This window comes from Bos taurus, chromosome 2 (genome assembly GCF_002263795.3).
Source record: "Bos taurus isolate L1 Dominette 01449 registration number 42190680 breed Hereford chromosome 2, ARS-UCD2.0, whole genome shotgun sequence".
Lineage (NCBI taxonomy): Eukaryota > Metazoa > Chordata > Mammalia > Artiodactyla > Bovidae > Bos > Bos taurus.
Window position 1 is genome coordinate 36,599,916 of NC_037329.1, and position 14,125 is coordinate 36,614,040.

Consider the following 14,125-nt stretch of genomic DNA (forward strand, 5'->3'; position numbering starts at 1 on the left):
GATAACTCATTGGACTTCTATTTTTTTTAATTTAGGCTTACACACACTGACAGAAACAGTGTGGGTTTTTATTTCAACTAAATGAAAACAAAAACAAATTCATGCTAAACTAAATGAATTCTAAATTATGTCTTAAAATGATGATTTCATGTTTTTCTTAATTCATAAGGCAAATTATATTGCAGCATATAAGAATTATCAAGTATATCTAAAACATATACATTCAGAAGAGTGGAAAAATTATAAGCAAGCAGAATTTGGATACTTAGATTAGTTACAATTTTTACAGTAAAACAGCAAAGTCCTAGAATATATATCAAGCTATCCTATATTCTAAATCTTCATAGTATTTATTTCATTTATTCCTCTGTACTGTGATTTTAATGATACAAAGAAGAAAATATAACATTATTAGATAAATTATGCATAACAGTATAGCTTATACATACATGATGAAGTTGTGAAATCACCACTTCGGTGACTATAATCCGCAAGATTACTAATGGAGGAATCTGTTCTCCTCTCTCTCATCAAGTCAGTTCCAAATGATCCAAGTACCACTGATGAAGACCTGGGAACTTGACTATGCCTCCAAGTAGAATCTTAAAATAATTGAATAAGTTTTAATTCAGAGAAAGCTTTCCAGGTTTCTGATGACAAATTTTCAATACTACACAGAGATAATTATGGCTTATTGGTGGTGCTAGTGGTAAAGAAACTGTCTGCCAGTGCAGGAGACTTAAGAGATGCGGGTTCGATCCCTGGGTCAGGAAGACCCCTGGAGGAGGGCATGGCAACCCACTCCAGTATTCTTGCCTCGAGAATCCCATGGACAGAGGAGACTGGCGGGGTACAGTCTATGGGGTTGCAAAGAGTCGGACACAACTGAAGTGATGAGGCATGCATGCGCACATAGGAATCCAGTTATATAGTTGCAATGAAAAGCAAAATCCACTAATGAACTAATCACTCATAAAATTATCTCCTACTCAAACACATTCTTCTCTAATACGAAAATCTACCCCTCATCTAGAATGCCAATGTCTCAGTCACTCCCTAAAATATCTGAATATACAATATACACATGATGTAAAAATGATTACAGCAAAAGTGATGAGATCAGCCAAAATCAAAGCCATCTTGAAAAGAAAGGTTATACTGCAAGTTACATTATTTTGTCCGAACTATTATTGCTGCCACACTTCGTTCATCCTTATGCTAAGAATTAATGTATCATTCCAATTATAATCTAAATTTTGTTAGATATAATTTCATTTAATAAGAAATTAAAAATTAAGTCTCAAAACTTACCCCCCTTTACTGTTTATCTTGAAATTCTGGGTCTTCCTCTCCTAGTCCTAAACTCCTTAAATAATTTCCCTTCATTAAGGGAAAAGGCCCGGGGTTATTATTATGCCTTTACAGAGCAGAAGAGAACAAAAGTATCACTACATAACGATTATCTGTCTACAAAGTTAAGGTCAGTCTGCTCTTACCCATCACATTACTCTTAATATCTTTCAGATGGCCAGTGTCTTTCTCATGGCAGTCCTACTTAACAAAATAGAAAGGAATCGCTTATGCTAATTACTTTATGCCTAAATCTTTCATACCAGAGTGATTGAGTGATTTGTCCAATGTCACACAATTAGAAGACTAGAATCATAGCATTCCAATTCCTTGTACAGAACTTCTAGAACACCACCAACTATTTTTCAACTAAAGAATTTATACATTTTCTTAAAGTTAAGTGTCATATAGCACAATGTGTATTATTTACAAATACACTAAGGAAACATTTTAAACATGTTATCTGTAAATCTGGCTTTCCCAGTAACAATTTAAAACTTTATCTCCTATAATAATGAGCAGAAGACAGGTCAGTTTTACAAACTTTGCTACTACAACATATCAGCTATTCTAATTAAATAAAATCCATTAATATCGCATTTGTGTAAGACATTTTTACCAAATTTGAACAAAAATCCAAGATGAGTTAATTTCAGTTCCAGCACTAACCTAAGGTAAGATTTTGTAAGATCCACTTTTATTTCTGACTCAGTCTCACATGCAATCTACTTGTTTAAAACAGAACAGCTTGGGAAAAGGGCTTTTGTCCAAAATATATATACAGTGACTAGTATGTACATAAATTTAATTAATTATTACCTGATACTGCATTTAAACCATGGCCAACACTTCTTCCAGTTGAGGTAGATGTACAGTTTGTACAAGAAAGTTTAGGTCTTTTTGAATCATGATCCCGTTGCTGGTTTTGTGATCTTGAGCGTGCTCCCTGAGTTATCTCAGACTCACTATACCATGTAGGTTGAAATGGTGACGCAGCTGCTGATGCAGACTGTAAGTTAAAATGAAATTTTACAAAGGAACAAAACACTTGAAATTTTTAAATATAGTTGAAATATTAAATTTAATCTATAGTGTTCTAATGGAGAAGGCAATGGCAACCCCACTCCAGTACTGATGCCCGGAAAATCCCATGAGCAGAGGAGCCTGGTAGGCTGCAGTCCATGGGGTCGCTAAAAGTCAGACACAACTGAGCGACTTCACTTTCACTTTCCACTTTCATGCATTGGAGAAGGAAATGGCAACCCACTCCAGTGTTCTTGCCTGGAGAATCCCATGGACGGAGAAGCCTGGTGGGCTGCAGTCCATGAGGTCGCAGAGTCGGACACGAATGAAGCGACTTAGCAGCAGTATAGTGTTCTAATAAACTGCCGAGGATCATTCATTCTTCACCAAGCACAAATTTTTCTACCGTGTAGGTTCTATTGTCTTCTACCACTTGTTCCTTTACATGGTAACTTATTTTGCTAGACAGCCAATTTGATTTAGGTATGTCTTCTTTGTAACTGAATATATACACTAGGCTAGGAAACACTGAGGAGTAAAAATTTATATGTAATTATTGTGTTCTCCAGGTTTAATATTAACCCATTGATGAACCTTGTTTCTTCCTCTTATAGGTAGACAGAACACCAAGAAAGGCATTAAGTGTGAGTACTCTTCTGTAAGAATAATATTTTCAAGGAACCAAAAACACATCTGGATCTTATGCCCATTCTCAGGAAGTCAAACAACACTACTGCTGCTGCTAAGTCGCTTCAGTCGTGTCTGACTCTGTGTGACCCCATAGACGGCAGCCCACCAGGCTCCCCCGTCCCTGGGATTCTCCAGGCAAGAACACTGGAGTGAAAAAAAAAGAAAATAACACTGGAGTGGGTTGCTATTTCCTTCTCCTATGCATGAAAGTGAAGTCGCTCAGTCATGTTCAACTCTTAGCAACCCCATGGACTGCAGCCTACCAGGCTCCTCCATCCATGGGATTTTCCAGGCAAGAGTACTGGAGTGGGATAAATCATCCACAGAGACCCAATCAATGAACTGAATAGCACGTGAGATGAAATTCATTAAATATTTCAAAATAAAACCATGTTATGAGCCACCATCATCTATCAGGGACTTAATCCTGCAGGCCAATGGTTTTAAGACCTTTGAATTTCAAAGATCAAAAATACTTTTCAAGTTTTAATTTAAAATTTAGAAAGAACTTCTATTTCTGACCCGTAAATCTAAAATAGCAAGTAGCACCTAACCTCATCCCCAATCTTTTTAAATGGGCATTTTATACGCTCCTAAAACATGAACACACTGGGCACAGCAAACACCCTTTGCTGATAACACAAGAGACAATTCTATACATGGACATCATCAAATGGTCAATATCAAAATCAGACTGATTATATTCTTTGTGGTCAAAGATGGAGAAGTTCTTGTACAGTAGCAAAAACAAGACTTAGAACAGACTGGCTCAGATCATTAGCTCCTTACTGCAAAATTCAGACTTAAATAGAGTATGGAAAACGACTAGGCCAAGCCCATTCAGATATTATCTAAGTCAAATCCCTTATTATACAGTAGAGGTGAGGAACAGATTCAGGGATTATATCTGGTAGACAGAGGGCCTGAAGAACTACGTACAGAGGTTTTAACAGTGTACAGGAGGCAGTGACCAAAACAATCCCAAAGGAAATGAAATGCAAGGCAAAGTGGTTGTCTGCGGAGGCTTTACAAATAGCTGAAGGTCCCAATTTCTCTACAACGCTGTCAACTCTTAGTACTGTCTAACTTGTTTTATTTTAGCCATTCTAGTGGGTATGAAGTGATGTCTCATTAAGAGTGTACATTTGCATTTCTTAATGGCTAATGATGTTGAGCATCTATTCATGTGGTTCATTGGCCATTTATACATCTTCTGAAAAATGTCTGTTCAGTTGCTCTGCTCATTTTAAACTGAGTTGTTTTCTTTGTTACAACCTAAAGGTTCTTTATATAGTCTGGTTACAAGTTCCTTGTCATATGGCCTATGCTTCACAAATAACTTCTCCCATTTTGTAAGTTGTCTTTTCACACTCTTCATGGCATTGCTATGGGCTCCCTAGTAGCTCAGCTGGTAAAGAATCCATGCAATGCAGAACCCGGTTAGATTCCTGGGTCAGGAAGGTCCCCTGGAAAAGGGATAGGCTATCCAGTCCAGTACTCTAGGGTTTTCCTGGTGGCTCAGACAGTAAAGAATCTGCCTGCAATGCGGGAGAGCTGGGTTCAATCCCTGGGTTGGGAAGATGCCCTGGAAGAGGACATGGCAACCCAGTGCAGCATTCTTGCCTGGAGAATCCCCATGGGCCAAGGAGCCTGGAGGGCTGAGGTATACAACGATTTCACAAAGACAGAGCTGAGCGACTAAGCAAACGGATATATGGCATTTCAGTTCAGTTCAGTCACTCAGTCACGTCCAACTCTTTGCAACCCCATGAACCGCAGCAACCAGGCCTCCCAGTCCATCACCAACTCCTTAGAGTCCACCCAAACTCAGGTCCATTGAGTCAGTGATGCCATACAACAATCTCATTCTCTGTTGTCCCCTTCTCCTCCTGCCCTCAATCTTTCCCAGCATGAGGGTCTTTCCAAATGAGTCAGCTCTTCACATCAGGTGGCCAAAGTATTGGAGTTTCAGCTTCAGCATCAGTCCTTCCAATGAACACCCAGGACTGATCTCCTTTAGGATGGACTGGTTGGATCTCCTTGCAGTCCAAGGGACTCTCAAGAGTCTTCTCCAACACCACAGTTCAAAAGCATCAATTCTTCGGCACTCAGCCTTCTTCACAGTCCAACTCTCACATCCATATATGACTACTGGAAAAACTATCATAGCCTTGACTAGATGAACCTTTGTTGGCAAAGTAATGTCTCTGCTTTTGAATATGCTATCTAGGTTGGTCATAACTTTCCTTCCAAGGAGTAAGCGTCTTTTAATTTCATGGCTGCAGTCACCATCTGCAGTGATTTTGGAGCTCAAAAAAATAAAGTCAGCCACTGTTTAACCATCTGTTTGCCATGAAGTGATGGGACCGGATGCCATGATCTTAGTTTTCTGAATGTTGAGTTTAAAGCCAACTTTTTCACTCTCCTCTTTCACTTCCATCAAGAGGCTTTTTAGTTCCTCTTCACTTTCTGCCATAAGGGTGGTGTCATCCGCATATCTGAGGTTATTGATATTTCTTCTTGCAATCTTGATTCCAGCTTGTGCTTCCTCCAGCCCAGCATTTCTCATGATATACTCTGCATATAAGATAAATAAGCAGGGTGACAATATACAGCCTTGACGTACTCCTTTACCTATTTGGAGCCAGTCTGTTGTTCCATGTCCAGTTCTAATTCTTGCTTCCTGACCTGCATACAAATTTCTCAAGAGGCAGCTCAGGTGTTCTGGTATTCCCATGTCTTTCAGAATTTTCCAGTTTATTGTGATCTACACAGTCAAAGGCTTTGACATAGTCAGTAAAGACGTTTTTCTGGAACTCTCTTGTTTCTTTGATGATCCAGCAGATGTTGGCAATTTGATCTCTGGTTCCCCTGCCTTTCCTAAAACCAGCTTGAACACCTGGAAGTTCACGGTTCATGTATTGCTGAAGCCTGGCTTGGAGAATTTTGAGCATTACTTACTAGCATGTGAGATGAGTGCAATTGTGCGGTAGTTTGAGCATTCTCTGGCATTGCCTTTCTTTGGGATTGGAATGAAAACTGACCTTTTCCAGTCCTGTGGCCATTGCTGAGTTTTCCAAATTTGCTGGCATATTGAGTGCAGCACTTTCACAGCATCATCTTTTAGGAATCGAAATAGCTCAACTGGAATTCGATCACCTTCACTAGCTTTGTTTGTAGTGGTGCTTCCTAAGGCCCACTTGACTTTACATTCCAGGATGTCTGGCTCTAGGTGAGTGATCACCCTATTGTGATCATCTGGGTCACAAAGATCTTTTTTGTACAGTTCCTCTGTGTATTCTTGCCACCTCTTCTTAATACCTTCTGCTTCTGTTAGGTCCATGCCATTTCTGTCCTTTATTGAGTCCATCTTTTCATGGAATATGGCATTTATTGACTCACTAAAGTTTTTAATCTGTTATGTCCAATTAACTTTTTTGCAATCATTATCTCAAGAGACTAAGAACATTCATATGAAATTAAAAAGTGGATGAAGCGCATGAAAAGACAACTTACAGAATGGGAGAAAATATCTGTGAATACACTAAAAATCACAGAGTTGTACACTTTAAATGGGCAAGTCATATGCTATCTGATTTATATCTCAATAAAACTATTATTTAATGAATGTTATCTACCAGACAATGCTTAATCATGAGAAATAATGTAATGCACAGTAATGAAAGTACAAGTCCAGAATAAAATGCTCTCCCTTGGTTCCTTATTTCCATGAATCAATACCTTATCTGAGATGACTAACAGTTCCTTCCTTGAAAATTTTCCATATCATAAGCAACAACTAAAAACTCTGACCTCTTCTTTATACAGTCTTCTCTATCACTCACCATTCCCCCTTTTAGACTAAACTGCCAAGCATTGCTTCCTTTTCCATATGAACAAAACACTTTATAGATTTGATTGTGTTTCCTTGTGATCTCCCTGACACCCAAACAAGGGCCCAAGATTAACTTTCAGTTCAGTTCAGTCGCTCAGTCATGTCCAACTCTTTGCGACGTCATGAATTGCAGCACGCCAGGCCTCCCTGTCCATCACCAACTCTCGGAGTTCACTCAAACTCACGTCCATCGAGTCAGTGATGCCATCCAGCCATCTCATCCTCTGTTGTCCCCTTCTCTTCCTGCCCCCAATCCCTCCCAGCATCAGAGTCTTTTCCAATGAGTCAACTCTTCGCATGAGGTGGCCAAAGTACTGGAGTTTCAGCTTTAGCATCATTCCTTCCAAAGAACACCCAGGACTGATCTCCTTTAGGATGGACTGGTTGGATCTCCTTGCAGTCCAAGGGACTCTCAAGAGTCTTCTCCAATATCACAGTTCAAAAGCATCAATTCTTCAGCCCTCAGCTTTCTTCAGAGTCCAACTCTCACATCCATACATGACTACTGGAAAAACCATATCCTTGACTAGACGGACCTTAGTTGGCAAAGTAATGTCTCTGCTTTTGAATATGCTATCTAGGTTGGTCATAACTTTCCTTCCAAGGAGTAAGCGTCTTTTAATTTCATGGCTGCAGTCACCATCTGCAGTGATTTTGGAGCCCCAAAAAACAAAGTCTGACACTGTTTCCCCATCTATTTCCCATGAAATGATGGGACCAGATGCCATGATCTTCGTTTTCCTACTTTTTCACTCTCCTCTTTCACTTTCATCAAGAGGCTTTTTAGTTCCTCTTCACTTTCTGCCATAAGGGTAGATTAACTTTAGAATACTGCAAGGGCTTACAAATCTACCAGTTAACTCTGACCCACTCTCAGTATTTTATCTGTATTTTCCTGATTGCATTTAAAACTTTTCATTTTCTTATCTGATTGTGTGTGCTTATGTATGTATGTATTTCCTTGGAAACTGTGTACCAGATAAACAAATCAAAAGAAACAAAAAAAGAAAAAGGTTAATGACAATTGGTTATTTTAACTGTTGAAAATATATACTATGCAAAATATGCCATTGTACCAAGCTTTGTAACAGTTAATATATAAATTAGAAAACGATGTAAAAACTAACCTAGAACTTCCATAAAAAGCCTCTTTTATTATTTCATATTAAAAAAGCAATCTCTCCACAAAGCAAAAAGTGGGATTAGAGGTTGCTTAAATTACAGAAAAAAATAAAAGTAATTACATATTCACAGAATACTCCCGAATTTTCACTTTTAACCATCATATAAATTAAATTTTCTTACCCAAAACATACAAAATTCTACTTACTGTTACCAAAGACATAAGATGATCATAGTTTTGCACCATTCAAATTGTAACAAAAATTTAAACATGGAGTAGCAGAAATATCAGTAAGGTTAATAACAGAGACAGCCCAGCTTAAAAATGGACAAGAACCAAAAGATTATTTAGAAAATCAATTGTTCGGAACTTAGAACCTACATTTCCCAAAGACACAATGCCACCCACAAGTCTTAGATTCTTCAGCTCAGGCACACTGTATACTAATTGTGTGGCTGGTAGAAACCACATATTTATCCAGATTTCAGATCTTTATTTATGAAATGACACAAGCATCTGTCCTTGTGTATTTAAGATTAAAAATGAAAAATGTTCTGCAAAATGTCAAACACTGTACAAATAAGGTATTTTCACATCATTCGATCCATAACATAAATGATCTAGTATGCCATCACCTGACCCTCCTTTCTGAAGCTTCAGGTTCACTAAGTGCAGTAAAGAAGGGGAGTGTTATGTTGCAGAGTTTTGAGTCAGAAAATACCAACAAATAACCAAAAATGTTCCCTTTGATAGTCAAAGGTCTCTCATTCATTAAACACATATCTTGTTGAAAAATCATGTGATAACAATCTGATATTATATTGTCCCCTAAGGGTATTTATCATCCATTTAAACCAATGGCAAAGTCAGGAAATGGTAACAGGAGCAATAACAATCATTATAACCAGTTAACATTTGAACTCTTACTAGGTTCCAGGCACTGTTGTTCTAAGTGCTTTACACCTAGTACTTCTTCCAATTAAAACAGTAACTGTATGAGAAAACCACCCTTATTATCATTTCACATAAGAGGAAACAGAAAACTACTTTACTCAGAACACAGGAATTTCAGTTTCTAAATAAAAACTAAAACAGCAAAGCAATCTGGAAACGTTCCTGTAACCCACTGGGGGAAAAAAGACCAAAAGCCACTTAAATAACTGAAAAACATAAAGGAAAACTCCAAAATTTACAAAACTGATTAATCTTATTGAGTCAATAAAACATTTACTTTTTAAAAAAATGTTTGCATTTGTTTAACTTCCACAGTCAAAGTTTAGACTTTCGGAATAATCTATGACATTAGTTAGGAACAAGCTGAAAACTCTGGAAATAGTATTTTAAAGGGATGTCAATAAATTTTCTAAATGTATTCAAGACTGTTAGTCTTGTTTTACAGTCTGTGTTCCTCACTAATCATGAAAAACCGGACACAGATCAGCAGACAAAATTTCCTCAAGACTATATTTAAAAAAAAACAAATTCTGTGCTCTTAATAAGTCACAATGACGGACTTCCCCGGTGGTCCAGTGGTTAAGAATCCACCTTGCAATGCAGGGGATGTGAGTTCAATCCCTGGTCAGGGAACAAAGATCCCACATGCCGTGGAGCAACTAAGCCCACCAGCCACAACTACTGAGCTCCTTTACCACACCTAGAGAATCTGTGCGCCACAAGATCCCAAATGATTCAACAAACATCCTGCATGTCACAACTAAGACCTGACACAACCAAATAAATAAATATTAAAAAAAAGAGTCACAACCATTTAACCTACATTTCCAGCAGAATGAAAAATATGTGATTCTGGCAAGAATACTCTTGCCTAGTTACAGAGTAAAACAAGTACATTGTCAAAACAACATTTAAAATAAAACATTAAAATAAATAAACAGTACATACAACATTAGCAAGCTGGCAGTAGATATGGGCATTTCAGAGAAATTACCTTATTTGATTTGTATAAAATGCTTAGTACTATGCAGAAATGCTTCTAAGTGACTTCTGTTAATAGAGTATATTGCACGAGATATAAATATTAAGACATAAATAAACATTTCCACTAAAGGATTCTCTTTAGAGTCTGTTACCAAGACTTTTGCAAATCATATGTGACCCAATCAGGTTTTCAGTCAATAATGCAATAAACTTAAATATGATAGGCAAGATAAACTGAATTAAACCTACAATCCATGACTCGAGATTTATACCATTTTAGACTACAACCATTGTTACAACACTAATAAGCTACTTTTTAAAAAAAAACGCTATTAGTCTTAATGAAAATTAGCTACATAAAAGGAACTTATGCCACTTTATGTAAATTATGAATCAGTCAACTCATTTCTAACCGTAAAAACCCCGTAATTCATATGAAAGAATGTTAGTGATGTATCTTCATCAAAGAAAAGCCTAAATTGATACTTAAATGTTTTTAGGTTAATAGGTTTGCAAGTCTTTGGAAAGGACGAACATTTACATATGATCACAATTCTTTATAAAAAATTCTGAAGTCCAAAAAATTTGAAAAACATCAAGTTTTTGCTACTTAATGTGGTACAGTCCATCAGTGTGCAGAAATATATTAATGTTTTGATTACAGGATGCCTCAGATCCAGCTGAGGTGTTAAAAACACACTCTACTACTTTTCTGAAATCCAGAAAATAATATGGCTCCAAGAACTTTGAAAATGAGACTGTATGTACACATATTTCAAATTAAGATGTTACCTGATATTCCGAATCCAGTCGAAAGGAAGAGTCCCTTGAGTGATAGGTATCATTTAAACCACTTCCTCTGCTTCCAGACATCAACCTAGCACTTAAAGAGCTAGCAGGTTGAACAGAAATTCTTCTTGGAATCCTTGAAGGTTTAGACTCCATTCTTAAGGTTTCCTGTGAAATGCAGATTTTGATTACTTGCCTTTGGGAAAACACTCAAACCTTTGATTCTTAATCCTCTCTAAAAGATCAGATCAAAATCAAGAATTAACCATGCAAATTAACTAAATCTGGTATGGTAAACTGTGAGACTATCATCCTCTCCTTCTACAAGGCAGAGAGGTCTGAAGTTGATCAAAGGTTCCCACTGTACATAAAATGAAACAAACATGATAAAACTGGTGATGCAAAACCTCCATTTATTCTTTCCAAATCTTGAACTCTTTCCTTACTCAATTTTATCTCTACATAAAATACCACAGGAATGAGCCTCTGACTCTTGCTATTTCTGTTCAGTTCAGTTCAGTTCAGTTGCTCAGTCGTGTTCGACTCTCTGCGACCCCATGAATCGCAGCACGCCAGGCCTCCCTGTCCGTCACCAACTCCTGGAGTCCACCCAAACTCAGGTCCATTGAGTCAGTGATGCCATACAACAATCTCATTCTCTGTTGTCCCCTTTTTCCTCCTGCCCTCGATCTTTCCCAGCATCAGAGTCTTCCCAAATGAGTCAGCTCTTTGCATCAGGTGGCCAAAGTATTGGAGTTTCAGCTTCAACATCAGTCCTTCCAATGAACACCCAGGACTGATCTCCTTTAGGATGGACTGGTTGGATCTCCTTGCAGTCCAAGGGACTCTCAAGAGTCTTCTCCAACACCACAGTTCAAAAGCATCAATTCTTCGGCGATCAGCTTTCTTCACAATCCAACTCTCACATCCATACATGACCGCTGGAAACACCACAGCCTTGACTAGATGAACCTTTGTTGACAAAGTAATGTCTCTGCTTTTTAATATGCTATCTAGGCTGGTCATAACTTTCCTTCCAAGGAGTAAGTGTCTTTTAATTTCATGGCTGCAATCACCATCTGCAGTGATTTTGGAGCCCCCCAAAATAAAGTCAGCCACTGTTTAACCATCTGTTTGCCATGAAGTGATGGGACCGGATGCCATGATCTTAGTTTTCTGAATGTTGAGCTTTAAGCCAACTTTTTCACTCTCCTCTTTCACTTTCATCAAGAGGCTCTTTAGTTCTTCTTCACTTTCTACCATGAGGGTGGTGTCATCTGCATATCTGAGGTTATTGATATTTCTTCTTGCAATTTTGATTCCAGCTTGTGCTTCCTCCAGCCCAGCGTTTCTCATGATGTACTCTGCATATAAGATAAATAAGCAGGGTGACAATATACAGCCTTGACGGACTCCTTTTCCTATTTGGAACCAGTCCGTTGTTCCATGTCCAGTTCTAATTCTTGCTTCCTGACCTGCATACAGGTTTCTCAAGAGGCAGGTCAGGTGGTCTGGTATTCCCATGTCTTTCGGAATTTTCCACAGTTTATTGTGATCTACACAGTCAAAGGCTTTGACATAGTCAATAAAGTAGATTTTTTTCTGGAACTCTCCTGCTTTTTTGATGATCCAGCAGATGTTGGCAATTTGATCTCTGGTTCCCCTGCCTTTTCTAAAACCAGCTTGAACATCTGGAAGTTCACGGTTCAAGTATTGCTGAAGCCTGGCTTGGAGAATTTCGAGCATTACTTTACTAGCGTGTGAGATTAGCATTCAATACTCATACTGTAAGCATTAGCTATACTGTAGTATTTTTACACTCCTTAACACAGTATGCTCTCACAGGACTTTGTACATGCTTGCAAAGTCTATATAGTCCCCATTCAATTACTGAGCAGAGCCTTAAAACAAGATCAAGCGTGCTTCTACTTTGCACATACTTTTATTAACACATCATACTACATGCTATAATTTGTCTTCCTGCCTCCCCTTCTCAAAAGTGAGAAAAATTTCTAAGTTTTCCAGGCTAAACATTCCTCAACACATGCCAAGGGTCACCATTAGTTACATTTTATTTGCCAACATTTGCTGGATCATCGAAAAAGCAAGAGAGCTCCAGAAAAACATCTATTTCTGCTTTGTTGACTATGCCAAAGCGTTTGACTGTGTGGATCACAACAAACTGTGAAAAATTCTTAAAGAGATGGGAATACCAGATCACCTGACCTGCCTCCTGAGAAATCTGTATGTAGGTCAAGAAGCAACAGTTAGAACTGGACATGGAAAAACAGACTGGTTCCAAATCAGGAAAGGAGTATGTCAAGGCAAGGCTTATTGTCTTGACGAACTGTCACCCTACTTATTTAACTTATATGCAGAGTACATCATGAGAAACGCTAGCCTGGAAGAAGCGCAAGCTGGAATCAAGATTGCAGGGAGAAATACCAGTAATCTCAGATACACAGATGACACCACCCTTATGGCAGAAAGTGGAAGAAGAACTAAAGAGCCTCTTGATGAAAAGTGAAAGAGGAGAGTGAAAAAGTTGGCTTTAAACTCAACATTCAGAAAACTAAGATCATGGCATCTGGCCCCATCACTTCATGGCAAATTGATGTGGAAACAATTGAAACAGTGAGACTTTATTTTTGGGGGCTCCAAAATCACTGCAGATGGTGACTGCAGCCATGAAATTAAAAGACACTTGCTCCTTGGAAGGAAAGTATGACCAACCTAGACAGTATATTAAAAAGCAGAGACATTATTCTGCAAACAAAGGACCATTTAGTCAAAGCTACGGTTTTTTCAGTAGTCATGTATGGATGGGAGAGTTGGACTATAAAGAAAGCTGAGTGCCAAAAACTTGATGCTTTTGAACTGTTGTGTTGGAAAAGACTCTTGAGGGTTCCTTGGACTGCAAAGAGATAAACCAGTCAATCCTAAAGGAAATCAGTCCTGAATATTCATTGGAAAGACTGATGCTAAAGCTGAAATTCCAATACTTTGGCCACCTGATGGGAAGAATGGACTCCTTAAAAAGACCCTGATGCTGGGAAAGATTGAGAGCAGGAAGAGAAAGGGACAGCAAAGGATGAAATGGTTGGATGGCATCACCGACTCAATGGACATAAGTTTGAGCAAGCTCTGAGAGTTGGTGACGGACAGGGAAGCCTGGCGTGCGGCAGTCCATAGCGTTGCAAAGAGTCGGACACGACTGACCAATTGAACTGAACTGATATAAATGGATTCTTACAACATTTACTCTCTTTCTGTCTGGCTTCATTTGCTTAACACTATATTTGTGAGGTTAATTCATT

At 38.3% G+C, this 14,125-nt stretch overlaps 1 protein-coding gene across 22 annotated transcripts in view; it reads right to left on the reverse strand.

Annotated features, from left to right (window-relative positions):
• The window catches only part of MARCHF7 (membrane associated ring-CH-type finger 7), a 47,722-nt gene that overhangs the window by 20,445 nt on the left and 13,152 nt on the right, over window positions 1–14,125 (reverse strand). For 20 of the 22 annotated variants that reach the window (XR_009496778.1, XR_233546.5, XR_001502098.3 and 17 more), the window contains 3 exon segments: window positions 10,812–10,976; window positions 2,170–2,359; window positions 450–602 (listed from right to left, as the gene is read on the reverse strand). Coding sequence is in view for 19 of the 22 variants with exons in the window: in XM_025000049.2 (XP_024855817.1) it covers window positions 450–602; window positions 2,170–2,359; window positions 10,812–10,964 (496 nt within the window). In the remaining 3 variants the exon portion in view is untranslated. 22 annotated transcript variants of the gene reach the window in all.